Below are 24774 nucleotides of genomic sequence, written 5' to 3'. Positions count from 1 at the left end.
GCGAGGCAAAATGTGACACTGACACGCTATCCTCTGGTGGACAGGTGGGTCTGTTACATCGGGTTGTATAATTGCTGTACTTCTCACACTAAAGGACTGTTGTCATGTAGATGTGGAGGTGAAATAAAGGACACAACGTGATCTTAGACGAGGTGTAATGATTACAACATTATTCTAGTTGGACAGATTTGCAATGATGAATGAATGGAAATGAAATGAAACGAATGAGTGAATGATCGGTAGTCCAACTGATACTGGAGTTTTAAGGCTTTAAATAATCCAATGACATTTACATAACATTAACATTATTGCCTCTTTTTTTTTTTTTTAATCGCCACAAAACGTAAAATAAAAAAAATTAAGGTTCCCTTGATTTTATTTTATTTTTAATTTTAATAAATAGTGGTCAAGATGAGCTGGGACATTTTACAGTTAAAACACAAACTCGTCTTTGATTCCAAACTTTGTAAACGTATCTTTGGCGTTTCTTTGCAGCGTCTTGTTACTTATCAGCTGACATGTAGTGTACGCCAATAGTCATGTATCTGCAATAAGATAATATCCGACTTCCCCCGCCTTCCGTCTTCTTTCTCCTCTCTCATTGGATACTCTTCATCTCCCATCTCGGCCTCCAACGACAAGAGCATCTTTGGCTAAGATCAAATCAAACTTGCACGGAAACTGTTGCAGCATCTAGGACAGCTAGAAAGGTCAGGTTATGTGGTCTGCACTAGGCTATACTTTGAAAATCGAGTAGGACTGCAACTAAAGATTATTTTCAGTATGAGGAATCTTTCAGTTATCAGTAAATCTATAAGAAATGAAAAAAAACTTGGGAAATGGCCATCAAAAGTTTATGGAGCCCAATTAGCAAATCCCCACAATGAAGCTAGAACCATGGTGATTTATTTTACATCAATCAATTAACTGATTGTCTAATCATTTCAGCGTAAAAGTATATAGTATCACTTCAAAACCAGGGTGAGTGTTTCTGAGGTTGTTTGGGAAGCCTTGCTAACATTGGGCTCATGTCACATACGTGGAAGCACCTACAAATTATCATGCAAATATTTCTGAAAGGCCCCGACCGTCCTCTACACAAACACACAGTTTACACTTCACTGCTGTGATGTGGTCGTTCTTTACAGAGAGAGATGGATTCCTCTGTCTGTGAACGAGCCTTACGTTGACTAATGGTCCACACACACACATGTATGGAGCCATGAAGTGCAGGGACTGAGCCTGATTACAGCTCCGCCGAGACCTCTGTGTCTTTTGAATATAACTTCAGCAACGCATGAAATCATGCATGAGACATTTCACACGAGTGCGATGGACACTAACAAGCTTCTGTTTGACTAATAACACACGTGTTCACTTGAGTATGTGCATACATGTTCTGCAGCTACAGACAGAAATCCCCGTCTGACAGAGAGCAAATGCTCGTATTAATATTTGAGTTTCTGCTCTGTCCAGGCATGCTGCTGAGGAAAAATGCATAATTGATGTGGAAATGTCCGACTACTTAATCTCTCGTCCTCCGCCCTCGCCGTCTTCCTCCGTAGAATTATGAGTTACACACAACGAGAATCAGAGCGCTGTGTTTCCCCGCTGATAGACTGGCCTTGAATATATTGGTATCCATCATGCTGTGTATTTATTCATGGATGTGTCAGTATGTTTATTAACTAATCTCAGGTTTATTCAGAAGAGGATCATCTGTTTGCAGGGTGTCAGTTTCACAGCAGATCGTTCGGTTTGTGCTGCAGATGTTTTATGGACGTTTCCTCTCTTGAAACACAAAGACAGATGTTTGTGTAGCCTGAGCGTCAGACTCAATTTCTATTTCGTTTTCACTTAATTATTCAGTGTGACATTGACTTCCTGTTGGCTATTTGTGTTTTTGCTCTAATCAATCAGTAGTGACAGCCGTATCTGTCCCGCCAACGTCATTTTCAGGCAACACGGAGGTTGCGGTTGCAAGGACAACCACTGAAAAAGAATACATTTTAAACGGTGGGCAACCTCCATGTCTTAGAAGTGAAACCAATGTGGAAGTGGTGTAAACTTGCATTCTTTCTAATAGCCAGCAGGGGGCGACTCCTCTGGTTGCAAAAAAAAGTCTGATTTTATAGAAGTCAAATAACAATGGGCCATCGGATCCAAATTTCGTTCATTTACAGCATTGTTTTTCGACACTTATCAGGATTGCTAACGCTATCAGCAGCTCTATTTCATCACGGTCAGCAAGGGCGAGAGAATTCAGCTGAACCAAACTGTCCAATCCAAGTAGACACATTCTTGTTCACTCATTTAGCTCTTGTATTATTTAGAGAAGATGAAAAATGGAGGGAGGATATAGGACAAACAGAACACTTAACACATGCTTTCATTTAGAGGCCATTATTTACTCTTTTGTCTTTAATTTGCTTTCACATTGCCTGAAGGAAAAAGGCTGTTGCACCTCAAATCAAACTCATCTGGGTTTAATTGTTCATATTGGACCTCTTCAGACTGTTATTCTGAAAATGACAGACATTAATAAAATATGTACCATTTCACGTTCGGTCCGTCATATTTACTCATCAGCACCAAAACTGTTCATCACATAGTAATTTGTTTCAGAACAGCTCATTTCCTGTGCTTTGTATCAGTGTCTTATCAGACGATGTCTTTTCAGCAGGGTTTCTGTTTAGTGTGCTTATTCTAAATCCTCTTCCTTTTTTCCTCGTTTCTTCTTCTCTCTTAGGTACCAGCCCACTGGACAGCCCTCGCAACTTCTCCCCCAACACGGCTGCACACTTCTCCTTTGTTCCTGCTCGCAGGTGAGGCACACAGAAACTCACATGTACAGGTGTGTTTGAGGGTCACACCTGGAGAACCGAATCAGTGCTCCCTCTAGGTGGGGTAGGAGGAAATTGGAATGAGCAGAATCAGCAGCTTTTTAGTGTTTTCTCACGATAAAATGTTTTTTGACATCACAGGCAGCTGGTTCAACTTCACCGTTTCACGTGTTTAACGGTACATTTAATAGCACTTTGTGGAAAATAAAGCAACATAATCAGACAGGAAGTGAAGGAATTGAAGGATGGATGAGCTGTACTTGAGCCTTTAATGTCGATATCTTTTTTAAGGCTGTGAAACGGCTCAGTGGCCTCGGTGCCTTGAGAGCCGAGCTGCTGCTGATGATAGTGTGTGAGCTGATGAGGAGGCAGATGATCACTCTGAGGCTGTCACTCAAACCGGGATTAATAAACCTCTTATCTGTCTGGGCTCTCAGCGCAGATAGTAATTACTGAGAGGGAACGAGGAAAGTGTGTGTGTTTCTTTGGGGTTTGTGTGTGTGTGTGTGTGTGTGTGTGTGTGTGTGTGTGTGTGTGTGTGTGTGTGTGTGTGTGTGTGTGTGTGTGTGTGTGTGTGTGTGTGTGTGTGTGTGTGTGTGTGTGTGTGTGTGTGTGTGTGTGTGTGTGTGTGTGTGTGTGTGTGTGTGTGTGTGTGTGTGTGTGTGTGTGTGTGTGTGTGTGTGTGTGTGTGTGTGTGTGTGTGCCTGTTCCTGTGGCAGAGAGATGCGTGCATGTTGAGACACTTGTGTGATTTTTTTTAATCCAAGATAAGAAGACGTCATATGAAAGTTTGTTAAAATGTAAAGACATTCACAGCAAGCCCGCCTCTTAAATCTTCATTAAAGATGATGATGTTTCCATGGTAACACACCTTTCCCGGCGTACTAAAGCCCAAGGCTATTTCCATGACAACATCATCAAACATCGTATGACAGCGGTGCAGCAGCCAAAAAGAGCATTAATGTTGATTTGAATTGGAAATCCGTTTCTGTCCGACTGCTGACCTCGGTGCTGCAGACGCTGGAACAACAGTGACACCATGTGGTGGAGTTTGATATGACAGCACACTGATTTGACGATCCCTGGCTGAAAAGCCTCTTAGCTTTCTCTTTTCTCTCAGGAAAGGAGAGTCTGGATTGTTTTATGTTTAGGAAATTCATGTTACTCTCAAACTGTTAACCTGAGATAAGAAACATGTAATCAGAGTGCAACAGTAAGCACATTATTCTATGTGTTTCTAAGTGTTTGGTTCTTTCTGTATATTTTTTCTTCTACTTCCTCTACTATACCATTATTTTTTGTTTGGCTTTTGATCCGTATGATGGAAGACATGTCTGAAAAATAACTGTGTCTAAAAACTGCTGGGAGTAAATAGAAATGCCCCCTGTGTTATAGTATAAAATATATATATATTTATTATTTTATTTGTTACAAATGATAAAAAAAAAAGCTTTCCGGGCTTTGGGGGCTTCATATTATTCTGTAAATAATAATAAGCAGAAATAAATCATTTTGAGAGCAGTGAGCTAAGTTTAAAAATATATCGTATTATTTTACAATTTAATGCTCACATTTTATATATTTTTCTGTATTCATATGATTTTTAATTAGATAATATATGCTTATATAATACAGTAGTATAGTATTACATATAGTATTACATATATTGTATATTATTCTAATTACATATTATATTATTATGATAATATGATATGTTAACTAGAGCTGCAACCATTAATCGATTAGTTGTCAGCTATTAAATTAACCACCAACTATTTTGATAATTGATTAATCGGTTTGAGTAATTTTTTAAGAAAAAGAGGTGCAAATTCTCTGATTCCAGCTTCTTAAATGTGAATATTTTCTGGTTTCTTTACTCCTCTATGACAGTAAACTGAATATCTTTGAGTTGTGGGCAAAACAAGACATTTGACGTCATCACTGATCATCATTTTTCACAAATTTTGTAGACCAAACAACTAATTGATTAATTGAGAAAATAATCAACAGATTAATATGTGTAAAAACTATGAAAATAATCATTAGTTGCAGCCCTAATGTTAACTACGTATTGTATTATTAGAATGGCATGATGTGAACTGAATCAACCCCCTAGCAGCCACTGAAGTCTTAAGGCATTTAGTTGGGTTGTTTGTTTGCCTTGTTAGCTCAGCTGAATTACTTATTTCATTGCTCGTGACCTGTTTTTAATTGTTCAAACAATCAAAAACTTGAGTGCTGGGACAGGCTAGGAGAATGTGTGTGTGTGTCAGTGACAGCTGCTAACAGCTATAAAAAAGAAACCCACTGTCTTGTCTCCCTCACAGTCACGGACACAGGGCTGACAGGTAACCTCTCAGTTTTGACCTCAGACCTTTTCCTTCCCTCCTTCTGCCGCCACCTTCCTGCCCTCCGTGCTGCATGGCTGAGCACACACACACACACTGAATGGCATCAACAAGCACCCTGCAGGGTCTCCTCTTCTTCAGCCGAACACTGCACATGAATCAGATTGAAAAGAGGAACAACTGCTGTGACACTCACTGAGCCTTCCCCAAAACAAAACAAAAACTCTCAGGAGTCATGAGAATCTTTGGGACCATAAAGAGCAGAGGAGATGGGTCACTGAATGTTGAGAAATCCTGAGTTAAATGATGGTTGTTCCTTAAAGGATAGGGCTGGTGATATTCCTTATTTTTATTGTCAATAAATCTCATGATAAGACCAAACCAACAGTGAATGTATCTACTAACAAGTACTGTGTGTGTATCAGAGCCTGATATATCTTCTTCCTCTGTGCTTTAGAGCTCCGTTGTTGTCCAGAAACTATTAAAAACAAATCAATTAGCCACACTGTTACACTGGGTGACATGTTCCTTCATTACCATGAACACATTACTTTGACTCAATCCCACACACACCGTCCTGCTGCCCCATATACTCACTAGAGCACCAAATGTGGATTAATCCACCGCTGAAAATAGTCCCCAACAAATGCACTATTTCCTCCTGTTTGTTTGATTAAAAACTAGTGAGCCACTGTTTAAAGGTATAGTTCCGATCTTTTGAAGTAGGGTTGTATGAGGTACTTATCCATAGTCAGTGTATTACCTACAGTAGATGACGGTCGGCACGCCTGCAGTTTGAAGAAACAAATACGAGCTACCGTACTAGAGCAAAGCAATGTACTGTTATGGATAAGGGCGGGCATCAAAATGTGTTTTAGACACCTAAAAGAATGGCCCACCTAAAGAAGTCAATATCACTTTAAGTGTACGCTATATTTGAAATATTTTCACGGCTTTACCTTGCCGTCAAACAGCCCTTTCCGACGGGGAACTGAAGCTGTTGTATCCATCCATGCTCTCGCCAAAAAGCCACCAGACTCCATTGGAAAATACTGTAATTTTACCTAACAGAACACGGGGGTTACTGGTCTTCCACTGCCTCAATTGGTTCGTTTGTTTGTGCAATTGTGTGACTTTGGTTACTTCAGATTCACCAAAGTCACACAATAACACAAACAAACTAACCAATCAAGGCAGCGGTAGACCAGCAACTCCTGCGTTCTGCAAGGTGAAATTACTCTCTTTTTTTCAATGGAGTCTGGTTGCTTTGGCGAGAGCATAGATAACAGCTTCAGTTCCCCATCGGAAACATAGACTGTATAGCTGTCTCAAGGCAAGGGAAACCGGTGAAAATATTGCTTATTAATATGCTTCTCCAAACTGGGGACGTGCTGACCTCCATCTATAATAGGTAATACACTGACTTTGGATAAGTACCTCATACAACCCCACTTCAAAACACCCAAACTATCCCTTTAAGGAAATTACAGAATCTTTTTTAAAAGTGAAACTATATATTTGTGAGCTGTTTTTAAAGATTTACATCTTCAGTAGGAACCAATGGGCTTGGAGCTGAGAGCCACAGACAGGAAGTCAGAAAGTATTGAGAGACGGACTAACATGTTGTTGGTTTGAGTCTATTTATGAGATTTGTTGACAATGACAAAGACACAGAATAACAGCAGCTTAGACAACATCCAATCCTAAAGGTGTTTGGACTCCGTCATGCTTTACGTCATGTCTGCAGACTCTCAGTGGATCTTCCTCGTGACTTTTCCTGCACTTTTGAGTCCATGTTATCCTTGTGTTTGCATTTTCCCTCCTTCAGCTGAAACACTTTATTTTGCTGTATGTGATGGTGCTGCATCTTCTTGATATGGCTGTTATGGAATATGTGTTTAAATATTCTTTTTAAAAGTGGATGTTTGTTGTTGATGTCTTCATGCCTTTATTGTCTGTCTCTCCCTCAGGACGGATGGCAGACGCTGGTCTCTGGCCTCGTTGCCTTCCTCTGGCTATGGCACCAACACTCCCAGCTCCACCGTCTCGGTAAATATCTAAACTCTATGTCTCTGCATGTAATTGTACGTGTTTCATAATGATCTGTGGATCCCCAAAAAAACTGAAATAAATACTCTCTGCTGCCTCTGACTTTACTGCAAAGCAACAAGCCAACCCATCTTCCCTCAGCTATGATACAGTCCTCTCCTCTCCTCACTTCCTCCTCCTCTGATGCCCTCAAGTGTACTTCTGCTTCTCCTCTTTTTCCTTCCTTCCTTCCCTCCCAGGGACATATCATCAGTCCCTCTGGTCTAATCCCTCTCCTTCTCCTTTACCTTCTGCCGTTCCTTCATCTCTCTTCTTAATACCCTGGTGTGCGCTCTCTCTGTGCCTGCCGCCTGTAGAATGAGGCTCAGCATGCTTCAAAGGCAGCGAGCAGAGTTAGCCGGCTGTGCGAGCTCTTAACTGTGTAGCTCCAGACTGCTAGCATGCCTGCTAGCTCCCTGCATGTACAGAGGGGAAAATAAATGAGTTGTTAGACCAAAAGGACTTCCCTCAGTGCCCCGTAATGATTGATTTGGAAATTTACAGGTCAAAAGACTTCTAGACATGTAGGTTAAAAGTGGGATACATTTTAGTGTATAACTACTTTTTCAAAATCATTGTAATGATTAGAGCTGTGTTTGGCAAGAATCTGGCGATACGATACGTGTCATGATACAGGGGTTACAATTCAATATTTGCAATACTGAAAGAAAGGCGATATATTGCGATTTTTTTTTTAAATAAAATTTCTGAGGAAAGCTGTTGCAGTATAAAGAACACACCATCATCTGCATAACATCTGGTTTAAAAAAAAGTTGACTTTTTATGCAATTTATCACAGTACAAATGTAAAAGTAATGACTGAGTTCATCTTTTCCTATAAACTACTAATTAAAACTCGATACAGTGTTTTTGAGAATCGATCGAGTATCACAAAACATAATATCGTTATACGATATTTTCTTAAACCCTGTAAACCAACTGTATATTTTGCAAACGCTCCAGTGCTGAATGTTACCTGCCTTCCCTGTCCTCTCTTCTCCCTAACCCACCTGTCCTGGTCCAGCCCTGGTGTTTAGCCTTTAGCTCCAGCCTAACCCCGCAGTAGCTCCAGCGCTGGTTGTAATCTGTGCTCCCTCTGTGCTCCTCCTCTCACAGTCCTCCTGTTCATCTCAGGAGAAGCTCCACCAGCTGCCCTTCCAGCCCACTCCGGACGAGCTGCACTTCCTCACCAAGCACTTCAGCTCCGAGAGCATCACGGACGAGGAAGGACGCCGCTCCCCCAACATGAGACCGCGCTCCCGCAGCCTCAGGTAGGAGCTTGAAGTTACACTTCACAAACACTCACACAGACACCGTGCACCTGTGACTTTTCAAGGCTGAATATGAAAAAAACTGATGTGACGTGAATACGTCCTATACATAGGACGAACAAACATGAGCACACCTTGTCGCCCTGGGTTGTTTGTGTTTGTGAGTCAGTCTCCAGAAAGGTCAGACTCGTCCCCCCCTGACATGCCCATGACAGGTCGGAGCGAGTAGAAAATCCTCATTGTTTATATCAGTGACACCCACCTGTCCACTTGCGGATCTGTCTGTCCTCCTGTGTTACATTCACTCTCTCCATCTCCAGCTCAAATATCTTTATCTTTTCACAATCCTCCATCTGTGTGTAGATTTCACCCACTTCACCCTTTCTTTTACCGGCTTTCAGCCTATCACTCCCTTTCTATGTCATCCTTCCTTAAACTTTTCTTTATTTTTCACCCACACTAAGCCTCACCTCCATCTCCATCTCTTGTCTCAGCAGCTTTCTCCCCATCTTTATCTCTGTTTCTTTACGGGCAGATATTGAATTCTTTCGTCTTCTGAGATGAAAGGAGGCGAGACCGAGCTGCATGGCGTGTATCTGATTAGAGTCCCACTGCGTTTGTTGATTGATGTCAGGCTCTGTGTGTGTGTGTGTTTGTGAGTGTGCGTGTGTAAAGAGGTGCCATCTCAGGGAATCCACCATCACCCTGTGTCCGTATATAACTTCTATTTCTCTCTGGAAAATTAGAAATCATGAGAAAGTAAAAGATGAATTTTCCATACGAAAAAAGTAAAACACATAGAGAATGAGATGTTATAAAATGTTTCAGCTTTTATCTATGGAGTCAGTTCAGGATTCACAAAAGTATTTTGTGATTTACATATAAAAGACTCCACAGAAATATTTTTCAATGCACACAAAAATAGTTATCGTTTATATGTATAAATGTAACAAAAATCCGAAACATAAGTTTCACAAATATATTTTTTGATGCACACACAAGTATTCATTGTTTTAAATAAATGTAATAGAAATCCACAAATATATGTATTTAAAAGTAACTCCGATTTGCATCAAAAACATATTTGAATGTTGTCACATTTACATACAAACTGTTGAACCTGCATTTACAAACTGCTTTTCATGTGTGAACTTCACTGCATTTTTGTACATGATGAACTGTGGCTAGTGTTCCAGCTGGCCGGTCCTGTTGCAATTCAGTGCAGTGGCGACGTGCTTATACAAACTGAGGAGGTGTCATCCATTATGAAGTGTCAGATTCTCTTTATTCCACAAAAACTGTATTAGTGTTAAAATTACTGCATGCATTTTTCGGCTCGCACCCAATGAGCGCTCGCATTAAAGGCCTCTCCGTCCCAACGTCCCAGGATGGATTTCTGTCCCAGTCTGTCCCTGTTGCTAATAGACAGGTGGCATAATTGTTTTTCACCTAGAGCAGCGTTGCCACAAATTTGCAAGTTGTTTGACAATACAACGTCGTCCAGCTCTCTGCGTAGGACTGTGGACTGAACTGCCACAATGGTTAAATGCAAGTTTTCTGAGACCTGGCTGGACAGTCCCAAATACAAAGCCTGGTTGGTTAACAATTCAAAATGGGAAAAGAGAGCCATCTCAACCATGGGGGAGGCGCTGAAGCACTGTACTCTTGTCACAGCATCCTCTGCACCCCAAGTCGCGAAGTCACAAAGTCACAAAGTCAAATATGGTCTGAAAAATCTACCAAGAAGTCAGCAAATTTGAGTCTGGACAAGTATGGAATTTTGAAATGGAAAATGTGTAGGAACCCTATGCACAGGGTGAATGCGGAAACTAACGTTAGTCAGACAGCTACATGGATGTATAAAGAGGACATTCAGCTTTGGCGAAGTGGTCAAAAACATTTGACTTGTGCACCTATAAGTGTGGAAAAAGTCAAACGTGGATAGATAAGTCCGTAAAGATCCCCAAAAGAATCCAAACAAAGGGATACAGCAGCTGGATTGAAAGTGTCATCCATGATGAAATACATTTGTGAATCCTTCTGTGTGCATTCATTAATATTGACACTGATCTGACTCCATATTTATCAGAAATATCAGAAAAAGCCGAGAAAACCAAAGTGCTGTAATTACAGAGATGGAGTAGTAAGTTAATACACATGGAGGTGACTTTGAAAAGTGTTTTCGGCTGCAGCCAACAGTCGCCCCCCTCATGTGAGGGGTGGATGAGCCTCAGTGGAAAGCCTGACATCATATTAGTCCGCCAGCAGTGAGTGTCATTAAAAAGCTCTTAGTGAGAAGTCTGCAGACGGTCTGCAAGTACAGATAAATAACCAACAGAGGGGTAGACTGAGGATTTAGGGGTCGGTTTCTATTAGCCAGTTCACTTTTGGATCCAGTTCCAAGTTGATAAAATACCCTAATGAAGATACTAGTGTGAGGAAGTGGCGAATGAGACAGACAGTACGGAGCAGAGGAATGGCTGAGAGGAGAGCTGATGATGATGATTATGATTGGACCCGGGGGGGAGGAACAAGTGTGTCTGTGTTTGAGAGAGAGTGAACAAATGAAAATGAGGGGCAGAGCACAATTCTATGCAAATTTAATGACTCTGCTGTGAGTGATGGCAGTCACCCTTTTCTATCATTTAACAGTTTTTCTGTTCGTGTCTAATTTGTATTCTCTCAGCCCATTCTTGTCCAGTGTAGTTTCTGCAGTATATCTATCACCTCTCATCACTCCCTATTCTTCTCATCTGTCCACCATCCACTCTTCCATACACTCATCCATCATTCATGTGCCACCGTTTACAGGCTTCAATTGCTGCACCCCATTGACTTTCTGTCTGGGAAACCACATACTGTATTCTATCATATCATACATAGAAGTACTCATGTAATATATACAAAACTAGCTCTTTTGCCACGTGGTGTCAGAGTAAGCATATTCTAGCTCATATTTTTCATGTATTAAAATCTCCAAACTTGCCACAGAGTCAGATCAGATTTATCTTTCGGTTTTAACTCATCACAGGTGTAATTTTAGTAGAGAGAATACTTAATACCAGCGAGAAACTACAGCAGCCAAGTCAGTAAATCACAAAACAAACCACATAAGAACACTCAAATTGGAAGATAAGACGTGAAAATAACAAAAACATAAATAAATTAAAACTAAATTAAAACAATTCGACCTTATTCTAACTTTAAATATTTGCAAGTCTAGTAGGTACTGTATATTGTAATTTTCTTTCTATTTCTTGTAATGATATGGCACAGAGATTCCACTTCGAAATTCCAAAAAATTAGAAACTGTTTCATCATTACAGTTAGTCCACGAAAGAGCTTCCTGTGCAGATATTTCACATTAAAAGCATTCCATTTTCTCAAGGGGCATAGTCTTTTCATGTCCTGGTCAGTGGGCAACATCAGGGTCTGAAAAGTGAAGCCAATGCGGAAGTGCCTTAAACTTCTAATGGCCAGCAGGGGGCGACTCCTCTGGTTGAAAAAAGAAGTCTGATTGTATAGAAGTCTATGAGAAAATGACCCTACTTCTCACTTGATTTATTACCTCAGTAAACATTGTAAACATGAGTTTATGGTCTCAATCACTAGTTTCAAGTCTTTTTCAATACAACATGATGTTCATTTAGTAAATGTTGGTCCAATTTAGAGTCAAATAGACCATAAAGCAGGGGATGCTTTAGGGCGTGTCTACCTTTTGATTGACAGGTCGCTGCCACGGCGTTGTCCGTGTTTTCATCTTTAACCCTTTCGCAGTGTGTTTTCAGTTGAAGAAAGTTAATTGTAACATTTTGGTCTCCTAAAAATTTATTTTCATTTTCTGATAGACTTCTATACAATCAGACTTTTTTCTTTATGTCTTACTTAAATTAAATAAGATATACTCGTATATATAACAGGAATAAAGGCTCGTCTCTAAAATAAGCCTGTTTTAGATAAAGGTCTGGTTCTCCCTCTACTGCTATAGAATCAAATTCCACCAAATCTCACCAGAGCATCTTCCTGCTGCTTTGTGGTTTCAGGAGATTTTTCAGAAGATATTTTCTTGTGGTTTTCTGTGGTGAACACATACAATCCCAGCACTGATCTCTCTCACACACACACACACACACACACACACACACACACACACACACACACACACACACACACACCCACACCTCATCCCCGTTCTGCCCGGCTCTCTGTCACGGTCAATTAGGCCTCTCATTTCCCGAGTCGCCCGCCTCAGTTGTGAAGCATCAATGTTATTTTTCTCTCTCTCTCTCACACACAGCCTCTCTCCCCCCTCCTCACCTCTTCCTCCCACCCGCCTCACCGTCACCATCTGATTCACTGTCTCATCTGATTTACTTCAATTACCCTCCCTACCAATAAGCTCTTTTGCATTTTGAGTGCCTTTTGTCGCATGTGACATCGCCACTTAGCTGGGGGAGAAAAGAAAAAAGCCTTTCCAACTATGTTTTAATTATCCAATTTTATAAAACACCCTGGGGGGTGGAAATTTGATCTTATATTCTGTTTCATAAATATTTCCTTTCTTTCTCACACTTTTTGAACTTGTTGCCCCACACTAGAACAAAAGTGCTCTCCCACAACTTCCTCCAAAGCCTCGTTTCCAAGGTCGTTCCTCAAAATAATGACAAAGGCGTCTTTCGCAGGGATTGCCGCGAGGCGATTTTTATTTCCCATTACAGTAGAAATATAGCCGTGTTCTAATTAGCCTTTGTCTGGCTTCCTCGTGTTATTCATCCCGGGGATTTCACTCCGACCTCCGCCGCAGCGCGCTCTGAACGGGAGCTTTATTTTAATAAAGGCTCAGGCTGCTCGCAGCCACGAGCATACAAGAAGAATAACACTGAGAGAAGAAGGAGAAGATATTCTGTGAAAATTAAAGAATGTACATAACAGCCTCTGGCACTGAATCCATCTCTGTCAAGGCTAACCTTTAATCACTGAGCCTGGCGGCAGAGCCGGCTGTCCGCGTTTTTGATCGATTTTTCTTTTTCAAGAAACAAGAACATGAAAGGAGAGTTTTAAAGTTGAGCGTGTTGGACCTCCGAGTGATTGACATCAGTAACGGTTGAGTGTGCTGTGTGTGTGTGTGTGTGGGCGCACAGTTGAGTTGTGCTTTGTTTAAAGGGTCACTTCACCAAAATTATACATAAAAACTTACCTTTAGAGTATTGCTGTCTCTTTTTAACAGAGATTGTTCTCATCCACTAATCTTTTCAATCAGTGTTGGGTTAGCTAACTCAACTTTTCCTGTTTATTTCCACATTAAATGCTTACCAGCAAAGAAAGGGATTATGCTCTTTGAGCTGCTGCAAGCTTTCAGTGTAAAATATCTTGGCAGGAGCTGGTTTCACTGGCAGTAGTTTAGCACTGATTAGCAGAAACCACTGTCACTTGGAGTTTCTTTATATCTTTAACTATATTGCCCCTTAGGACAGTGATTCTCAAAGTGGGGACCGGGGACCTCCAGGGGTTTGTGGAACCTTTCCAGGGGGTCCACAAACTCATGTGCTATAAATTATAAAATTGTGCTGTATTATTAAAAAGTTCATATCTCCAAATGTGAACCATTTGCACCAATAAAACAAGCATATTGTGTCCATTACTCCCACCCATGTTAGCTTTGGGCCAATAGAAACTCTGATATGATCGTGACACATCACATCAATCTGTCATGAATCAGTCACTTCACTCAGGGAGCAACAAACTGTTCCTGTTGCTTAGCTTAGCTTAGCTTAGCTTATTAGCTAGCTGGCGAGCATGAAGAAATATTTGAGTACGTCCACATCGTCAAGTGACGTTAAGCCAAAACTAGCGAAATTTAGAAAAATATGATGACAGTTGTATCGAGTTTGGTTTTATCAAGAACAGCGACTGGAGACCAAAATGCATGCAAGCATGCATCCTCATGTGCTAGCGAACGAAGCCATGAAGCTAGCCAAGCTAAAGCTACAACTATCTACAGAGCACCCAGAATATCAGGGCAAAACACAAATGTATTAACATGATTCAAATTGAAATGTGTTTTTGCTTATCACTATTAAACAGGTCTGAAGTATTTAGGTTGGAAAGTTTTAGAATACCAATAGTTCCAATGGCATCTAAGAGTACAAATGGCTTATACTTAATTGGTGTTACAATTAAGAGGGGGTCCTTGGCAAGTTTTCTCCCCTGCCCTAGTTGAATCTCACACAGACTTAAACTTAGATTACATAAAAAAAAATATGTATAATGTACTGAGGTGAAGGCAGAAATCTCAGAAGCATATACGTCAAAAATAAAACTAATGGCGTGTCTAGATACCACCAGAGAGAACATATGTTCTTTCTATTGTAAATTTGGGTGAAAATCTGCTTTATTCCTGCACTATATAGTTGGATATGAACAAAGTTAATATCACAACAAAGCAGGTGAAAACAAAAGAAAAATAGAAGCATAGTTACGTGCTATATTTTGTGTGTGTGTGTGGTAACTTGTCAGCATATGTGTTGGCGTAATGATAAACGGCCTCCATGAGGTTTGGCTCATTCGTCACATTCAGGCTGCTCTCATTCCTATTAAGCTGGTAATTGGACTGTGAGCTGCCGATGGATGACTTACAGCATTACCTCATCGCACTGGTCACGTGTGTGTGTTTGTGTGCGCGCATGTGTGTGTGTGTGTACCGATGACTCATACTAACATCTCATACAAAGACATCTGGAGCCCCAAATTCTTTTACCTCACCTACCCACCTCTCTAGGAATTAAGAAAGGGTTTTTTAAAGATACTTTCAGTTTTATTTTCTATATTGTATTTTATTTATGGTATTTTTTGTCTCATTTAATTCGATTTGGTTATTTCTTTATTTTTGATCATATTATTTTATATTGTGTAAAATATTGTTTTGCCTTAGTCATTTGATTTCAGGTTCACCATTCAAACACCATAAAGTCTTATTGAAAGGTGCATGAGATGAAAAATAAAAATGTGTCTAACTTTATTTTGGACGTACATCAGGTAATAATTACAAGTTATCAACAGTGTGTGGTTTATTTGGTTCCTGAAAACAAGAATAAAATATGCAAGTTGTGGTGAGATAATCCCACTAGCTCTCAGTGCTGTTTAATTTGTTTTGTAATTTTTTCTACATATGAATTAAACAGAATTGATATCAAGAAAACAAGTCTTGATTCTAAAATATCTAAAAACAAGCTGTCATTGGAAGATAGTCAGATTGATTGACTGTTTATTAACATGGAGATTTTTTCGCGTGTTTTCCAAACACTAAAATTGCAGCTGCAATATTAAAGAGGAAATGTTTACAGTCATAAATGGATGGAATGAATAATACAGCAGGCTAACAAAGCCTAAAATTGCCTGCAATGAAATTCCTCTCCCATGACACACACACACACACACTGCCTGTCACCTGTCGTCATCCCCTATTCTCCTGAAAGTGAGACATAAAAAGGTCAAGGATATTGCTGCTGTCGCTATTTTGTCCCATTGTAGAGAAATGTTAGAGGTGGGGGGGGTGTATGATAGAATAAGAGAAGAGATGAGTCCCAGGAGGAGGGAAATAGAGAGAAGATGGAGTCCACCGTGTGAAAGACAGATGGATTGATATTCTGTTGGAGCCGCTATAGACTGAAGGAGACATCACTGTCAGTCCGTCAGGTCATGAAACCCCCCTGAGAACTGACGGACTCTCGCTGCAGTGAGGCAGTAGAGTTGCGGACAGCCTCAATTTATTACTGACAGCTACACACACACACACACACACACACACACACACACAGTGTCCGAGGTCCGCCGGTCTCCAGAGGCGTTACCTTTGTGCTGCTCTGTGTGTGCAGCCATGTGAGTCCAGAGGTTGTCATGGTCCTTCGGTTTACACCGCTGAAGACACACATATATGATGAAGACCTCAAGGTCCCCTTAGTGTGTGTGGCCACCATCCAGCTTTTATTCCCCTGCTCTCCGATGACCTGACCAATCCTGCATATCACATGCAGTCTGGTCGGTTGTGCCCGGGGACAAGCAGCACTCCCTCCTTTAGGAGAGTGAAGAGCTTATCTCTGTGACTCAAATGTAATATTGATCGGTATGTTTCAATCCCTGAAATAACCCCAAATATGGTTATATATATTGATACCTGTTGGGTCAGTTTTTCTGCTCAATACATTTACTTAAATACATAGCATCACCAGCATCAGGTTTCTACTACCTGATGATGAAGACATGTACTTGGTGTGCAGCAAAGGTAATCGTAATGCTAACAATGCTACTACAGTCCTGCTAAGTGCTACAGTATGCACACTGAGCAGATATATACTGTAAACTGTAGATGTGTCTAGACGTGTGACATATGGACTTGTGATATGATTTAAAACAAATCAATATCTACTTGTGACCCTTTGTCACAGCCAATGGCTTCAATGTGAACATGAGCTGTGAGCAAAACGTGATTTCTATGCCTCCACGCCGGTGATATTATGTTTTTGTGTTGTCCATATGTACATCTAGTCCATTCTCGTGAACCTGATACCTTAGGAACGCCTTGAAGGAATTTCTTTCTCTTCAAATTTGTCACAAACGTCCACTTGGACTCAAGGATGAACTGATTAAAATTTGGTGGTCAAAGGTCAAGGTCACAGTGACCTTACGCCCGTCCAATTCTTGTGAAATCTCAGGAACGCCTGGAGGGAATTTCTTCAAATTTGGCACAAACGTCCACTTGGACTCAAGGATGAACTGATTCCAATTTGGTGGTCAAAGTTCAAGGTCACTGTGACCTCACAAAACACATTTTTGTCCATTACTCAAGAATTCATATGCTAGTTATGACAATTTCACGCAAATGTCTAACAGGATAAAATGATGAGGTGCTGACATTTTGGACAGACATGGATGTAATCTCCAACTTGACTGGTTGGCGGAGACATACAACCACGAGGCGGTAATTCTAGTTTGTTCTTAGATTTTAAATTTAAGGGATTTTCCAAGATGGCAACCATTCAATCCAATAAAAGTTTCACACTGGGCACACATGCCAAAAAACTTCTTCTGATTTCTGAATTTCTGGCTCCATAAAGCTCACCGCAAGGTAGGGCGCCGAGGCAGCTCAGTTATAATATGTCATTGAAAAGTGTGCAAGGAACGCCATGCACTGTTTCTAGGCAGCAACAACAGTTGCAGCTGTTATCTCATTGGTTACAAGGTCAAAGTTGAAATAAGTTGAACTTTGAGCTTAGCGCTCGGTTGCGATTTCGAGCAGTGCACCATGCCAAGGGTAGCGCTTCCGCCTAGTCGGGTGGCACCGCTCTCCCCATAGGAAAACAATGCCACAGCCAGCACAAAGCAATGTTGCCACCGATACTGTGTGGGCAGCTATAGAGTGGTTCTCTGGCTGATCTTCTGCCTACATGCACAAATGGCATGAAAATAATGCACTGAATGACATTTACATTTTTTACACAGAACTAATGGCTTAAATTATAATAATTGTGGAGGTTCAATTTTTAATGATCATGAAATATGAAGGCGGATGATAGGCTGCTTTTATTTTATGTTATTTAATTTAAAGGCTTTAATGACCACTGAGCGTCTCCACTCACCTGTGTTTGTCTGTTTCATTCCAGCCCCGGGCGTTCGCCCATCTCCTTCGACCACGAGATCGTGATGATGAACCATGTGTACAAGGAGAGGTTTCCCAAGGTTTGTACTGCACAGACACACTTCCTGTACAGAATAAAGTCACTGTGGATGTAGCAGAGAGGGAACTGGGAGGAGAATGCACAGCAAAACCTGGAAACAAGTCACAGGAAAAAAAGTGTTGTTTACCTTGATTATGTGTTTTGAAAGTTTGAAACTAAAACCAGATTGTAATAAGCAGTTACGTGTATGTAGATCTGTTCACAAAAACAAGTTGATTTTGATGTAGTTTATGTAGATTTAGACATAAAAAGGCTCAATCACTGCTCTTTGCTTGAGGGCTTTTACTTTGAAGCACCTGCAGAAAGTGTTGAGTTTGCAGTTACAGCAAATAAATATGACAGTGGTCTATAAAGGCATTAGTCACGTTCCATAACAGATCAAAAGGTCTCAGATTTCAATTTTTATGGCTAGTTTTTATGAATATTTGTTTATATTTCTGTATGAATATGTTATTATGACTGTGTCAGGATGCTTTTATTATCATAATACGACGCATGGAGTCTTTTCTCATGTGTTTCAAATATTTCTTTAATTATGAAGTATTTCTTTGGAAGAGATTTACTCTAATATATGATTATTATAATGGACTTTTTGGTCCCGTCTGTCTCTCCATATGTCTGGTATGCGTGCACCTCTACTGTGACTCATCCCTCTCCCCCCTTCCTCTAATCGCCCCCCCCCGCTCCCCTCACCTCCCCTCAGGCGACGGCTCAAATGGAAGAGCGTCTGGCTGAGCTGCTCTGCGCCTCGGCCCCGGATAAGGTGTGCCCGCTGGCCGACGGGGTCCTGAGCTTCATCCACCATCAGCTGATAGAGCTGTCCAGAGACTGCCTGGAGAAAAGCAGAGAGGGCCTCATCACCTCGCGCTACTTCTACGAGCTCCAGGAGAACCTGGAGAAGCTGCTGCAAGATGTAAGTGGAGCAACAGCTCATTCACTGCCCTGCAGACTGACAGTTGTGTTTTCAAGTAAGCAAAGAGTCTCTTAAAGGTAAAAACTATCCTTTCTGTAACATTTAAATTCATTGTCAAATTGACTGCACTCCTAGTGCATTTTTATATCAAAAAAGTTTCAAAAAATTCTTCTCATAAAAGTTAAAAATAGTACATTAAAACAGTAAAAAGAAATGTCTTGTAGAAAATACAAAAAAATGTAGCCCCTCAAGATGGAATATTTGAGGGGAGAAATTATTATTTTAATATATAATATGTATTTTTTTAATTGTTAAATGGCTACATGACAAGACAAGCTTATTTATGTAGCACCAGTAAAACACAAATGCCATTGAAAGTGCTTTACATGAGGGGATACAAGGCATTGAAAACAACATTTAAAGGAAAGACTCAAGGAAAAGAGAGTGGAATTAAATAAAATAAAATAAAAACAAAAACAAAAAAAACATTTGGAGCTATCATGGATGGATACATTTAGGAGTAAATTAAGTTAATTTATCAAAACACACACAGTACTTGTGATCAGATAATACCCATATTCATCCTTTCAGATTTTGACTCATCATAGCAGGTGAAGCAAAGGTTTAACTGGCTTTGTGTCAAGTATGTGCCCCAGAAAGTCAAACCTAAATGGAATGCAGCCCTTAAAAATGTGCTTCTCTGAAAACAGTTTTTCCAAAATCACCCCCTAATTCTCTCATTCAGTGTTCCATATAAATTATAATAAACACTGGATAGATTCCTCTATATTGGGCAGTAAATTGAGATTCCAGACACTAATGAATCAGCATCATTTTGCGTCATCCCTGACAGATGTAGAGTTGCATGACTAATATTCACATCCATCATTGGCAGAGCATTGCATTGTGTCCATGCTGTGGATAAAGCATATTATTCACAAAGGGAACTGAAATGGTTAGGAGTGTATATACTGTATAATGCACTAGGTAGCAAATAGTGAGCAAATTCAGTCTTTATTTTACAGCTCCTACAGTTCCCCAATTATTTCGTAGAAATGAACTATGTAGCTGGTAATTGATGGGCAGGTTCCTGGAAAGGATTATGCAAATTGCTGCGCTCGATTGGTAAACTCCTAATTAATGAATTCCAATTAACTGCTAACATAACCGCTTTTAGTCAGTGAGAGGTTAGGTCAGCTGAACATATAAAAATGCAAACAAATATGAAGAATAGCTTTAAAAAATAAATCAATATTTGCTTAATAAACTCAACACAACTAACTGGCCACCATCAAACCTTTGTCTTTTTTTTAAATCCTGCAATAAGGACCAAACTCCCTTGAATATTTGTAGGATTTAATAGACCCCTAAAATAACAAGTCCTGGATGAAGACATCATGACTATGGCAGCCTCCTGGTCACGCTCAGTTTACCGTGGAACAACTCACGGCGTGACGCGCTCCATCGTTCACTCATCATGGTCACAACCGTCAGCGCCGCGTGATGTCATACGAAGGCACAAAGACCATGGCCCAGTTGCAAACACATAAAACTCCCTCACACATTCCTTCACAAACACACACACTCCTTCTGTTTATACTGACAAACTCTGATTTCCTAATCTCCGTTTGGCGTGTTGGGACCTCTTTCGACAGTTTTTGTGCGTTCACGCCTGTGTGTCTATGCGTGTGAACGCTGAAGTATATTTACATGTGTGTGGCAGTGGTGACATCTCTATTAGCTCAGTCTCTCAGTGCCTGGGGGGGCGACATTATGGCTCCCACCGGCCTCTTATTGACCTTCTGTTCTACTGGGACACACACACACACAAACTATCTCTCCATCATAGACACACGCACACACATACACGTATATGCAGGCGAGCACGCACACACACATCCTTCCCGATTTTAATTTCACACTCCAGTAGTCACCGGGGGCTGACAGATGACTCTCCCAGACGAACAGGAGGGGTGAAGGAGGTGCAGTCGGAGGGTTTTTTGGGATGGGCGGGGATTCAGGGGGATTCCTCTGGTTGTGATTGGCCGGCGGGCTCACATGGGAAGAGAGGTGGGTGTACTGTACGTGCATGAAGCCTGTTCGAATGCTTTTGGTGGGCGTGAAGTACTGGACTTGAACACATCTGGAGAAGACGGCGAAGCTGCAATGCGGGCTGGATGATGACATCATCAATTAGGCGGTGTTAGGCTGTTTTTTTTGGGGTGGGGGGGTGGCCAAGTGCAGCAGCAGGTGGAGCAGACCTACAGAGGAGAGGAGAGGATGGAGGCCGTGAGCAGGTGGACGGAGGTGTGAAAACAGCCTCCACGTCTGCGTCTTTTATGGGAATTCCTCGTCTTGTCGTCTTGTTTTTTTGGCGGAAACATGTCTCGCGTCTCGTGGCAGAGGAGGCTGGAGGAGGAGGAGATGCTGCTGGAGGATGTGATGAGGAGGAGCGAATGGAAGGTGTTCACTCACAGCTGGGAGGAGGAGGAGGAAGAGGCAGACACAGACTTTACAGTTGAGTCCATTTCGGTTTGATCGAGCTTTATTGGCACGTCGAAACGTGTTTACGCTGATGATGACAAAGAAGAAGAAGAGCCGTGTGGCTTCTCTGTAGTTTCAGTCAGACTCCTTAATACTGTTCCATAAATAGTTGGAGGATATCAACTCACTCTAACTTTGAAATCACTTTCATCTCAGCTTTGGTTCTGCTTTAGGTAGTTTTATGGGATACATCTGGAGCTGCTTGTTCATCTTTCACTGTTTTTAGTGGCCTGTAACTTCCTGTCACACTCAGGCAAAATAACAGTGACATACACAGAGAGTCCTTGAAATTATTGTTGTTATTTTATTACAATTTACTGGAAACAATAACAGCTTGTTGTAGCTTGTTTTGAAAGTCGTGTGACAGCTTTTGGAAATATTCCAGAAAGATAATTGAGCGTGCTCCAGAGGTCAATGACAAATACATTAATTATTCAATCTTCTTGTAATCAGTCAACTGCTGTGGGTGTTTTTTTATCTGTAGCTTGTTAATAATTCAGACTTTTTAATGAGTCATCAGGCCATTTTTACTGGTGGCATGTCGGTGTGATGTATTGTTGTTTTGATAGATTCTTTTGGATCAGTTAATAATGAAGTAGTAAAGGGACAAAATACTTTTTTTCGTTGTGCAGTGTACACATTTATGTTTTATTTAGTTCCTTTTAGATGTTCTACAACTTGAAAGGCTGCCTATGATTAGTTTTTTGTCTTTGGGACGTTAAGGACTGGTATATGATGCCTTCATTGCTTGGCTATGTGAGTTTAGTTGGGCAACTTTGAGAACTGTTGGACACCCAGATGTTTTAGTTGTCAGCTCAACCCTTCAGTATCTGGACAGTGATCTAAACTTGGTTTGATATGCTGATGTTGTTTAAGGGGTCAGTTCACCAAAATCACATAAAAAAAAAATAAAACATTGCTCACTTTCCACTTGTCTTATCTGACCTTCAAGACACTTTTGGTTTCATGCAGTGGTAGTAATACGGATATTATTTCTAAATCTATTATATATTATAATTTATTAGGGTATATGTAACTTTATACTGTATCATTATATTAATACATTTGATATGGTACGTTTTCTGAAAATTAAATTGAGCAGCCATTTATAGAAAAATAAAAAAAACAAAAAGTTTTGTTTTTAGTTGATCCAGTTAATTTCATACTTAAAAAACAATCAAGGTACTTCATCACATTGATCCAATGATCCTGTGAGTGCAGACACAACCAGAGATTTTAAAAGAACAGATGCCTGTACCTTGGCATAAACTATATAGGAAAATAAAAATATTAAACATTTTATTATTTATAATATTGTCACATATCGCCAACACTAGATTTTGAATTATCAATCTGCCTCCCAAATTCAATGGAAGTGAATTAAATTGATTTTATGGAGGTGACAAGAATTTCTTCTTGTCTTTCTAGAAATAGTGTCAGTGATTTGGGTGAACTGACCTTTTAACTGTAATTCTACAAAGAAGAACATTTAAAATTTATGATTTTTTCCCCCATCAGTTCACATCTGTTATAATTCCAGGTGTGTTTTCAGTGGATAGAACCATTCTTAAGTCTAGTTTTCATCCGTCCACTCCTTGTGGTCTTGAAATGTCTCAGTCCTTTGTCCTCCTTGCTTATCCATTCCTTTATTCATCCATCCGTCCTTCCTCTTCTCGTGTCATGACCCCATTACAGAGCTCGCAGGAGGCCGGCTCACCTCTCCTCCTTCGGTCCTCCTCGGCTCCTGCTCTCGTCTTTTATCTCTCCTCCACCTTTACCCCGTCTCCTTCGTCTCTCTCTTTATTCTCCACTGCTCGTCCTCTCTTCATCTCCCTCATCCATCCCTGTCAGGGGGCCTTAGTGACCTGCCTGGCGGTCACCATGGCAACCTGCATCCAGGCCATCCTCTGCTGGAACCCCTGGGAGACCCCGTTAGACCCCCGTAGGTCACCTGAGGGCAGAGGGGAAGTGCTAACTCAGCTCTGGTGATCTGTCACCGATCGGTCACTCTGGACCTTCAGCATGTTTATCAGGGCTCCGATACAGCTGCAAACATCTGGGTTTAATTGGCTCTCAGCTGGACTCAGGTGGAAACATCACCTGCCTAAAGAAAGTGATGAGTGCTCCCTAATAGGCTCTACAATAGTTGACGTCACCTCTGTCCTATTCATTTTTAAGTGAACAATACATGATGCTTGATCTCCTGGAATGTCATGCATATTCACATGACGAGTAAACATATTTTCACCTTTGACCATAATCCAATATTCAGTTTATATTGACTGTTTGTTTTAGTATAAAATACATGGATGTAACCATAACCATGAATGAAAAGATAATTTTATCCTTTGTGGTTTGGACCTTAACCTATTTATTCTAACTATAATTTTTAAACGTAACTATTACACATTAAATGACACAAAAACCTCAATGTTATTTATTTAAAAATGATCAAAAATGCTCAACTTTCACACTTGACATTTGTGCACCAGGTGTGACAAGATTTTTTATTTTAAAAATCTGAATTATTGCTTATTGAATGAAACCCATAAAATAACACAGTACTGTAATTGTTATTGTCCAGATGTAAGGCCATCAGAATGTAAATGATAAAAACAAATCTAAATGATAAAAATGCTTCCCTTTTGTCTACTTTTTAATTTTTATATTGTTTTATACACTTTTTCATGATCAAAATCAGTGTATATGAATATATTAGTTACTGAACGGCACATTTTACAGTGTGACAATAAACTTGTCAAAAAGACGCTAACAGCAAATACTAAATTTGTTTTTTAAAATGTAAACTTCCTTAGAAAAGAAAAAAAATAAATCTAACAAAAATATCAAAAAGTTGAGAAAAAAGACTAAAATATATAAAGATGTTGCCTTAAAACAGTCAGAAACAATAATAAATCAAAATGAACTATAATAAATATTAAATGACGTAACTTGTGTTTTAAGTTAGCTTTTATTATAATAAATAATTGCACAATATGTGCGTGAATATTGTATGATTATATCTGCATGATA

General features: G+C 40.3%; 1 protein-coding gene across 7 annotated transcripts in view; it reads left to right on the top strand.

Annotated features, from left to right (window-relative positions):
* The window catches only part of mast2 (microtubule associated serine/threonine kinase 2), a 214370-nt gene that overhangs the window by 163810 nt on the left and 25786 nt on the right, over positions 1-24774 (top strand). For 6 of the 7 annotated variants that reach the window (XM_074636372.1, XM_074636371.1, XM_074636374.1 and 3 more), the window contains 6 exons: positions 2750-2825; positions 5171-5191; positions 7162-7240; positions 8396-8550; positions 18210-18285; positions 18988-19197. In XM_074636372.1, the coding sequence (XP_074492473.1) occupies positions 2750-2825; positions 5171-5191; positions 7162-7240; positions 8396-8550; positions 18210-18285; positions 18988-19197 (617 nt within the window). The remainder of the gene's footprint in view (positions 1-2749; positions 2826-5170; positions 5192-7161; positions 7241-8395; positions 8551-18209; positions 18286-18987; positions 19198-24774) is intronic. The other variant, XM_074636373.1, reaches the window with a different exon arrangement.

Source organism: Sebastes fasciatus, chromosome 5 (genome assembly GCF_043250625.1).
Source record: "Sebastes fasciatus isolate fSebFas1 chromosome 5, fSebFas1.pri, whole genome shotgun sequence".
Classification (NCBI taxonomy): Eukaryota; Metazoa; Chordata; class Actinopteri; order Perciformes; family Sebastidae; genus Sebastes; species Sebastes fasciatus.
The sequence above is the reverse complement of the archived record's forward strand: the minus strand, read 5'-3'. Positions and strand labels throughout refer to the sequence as shown.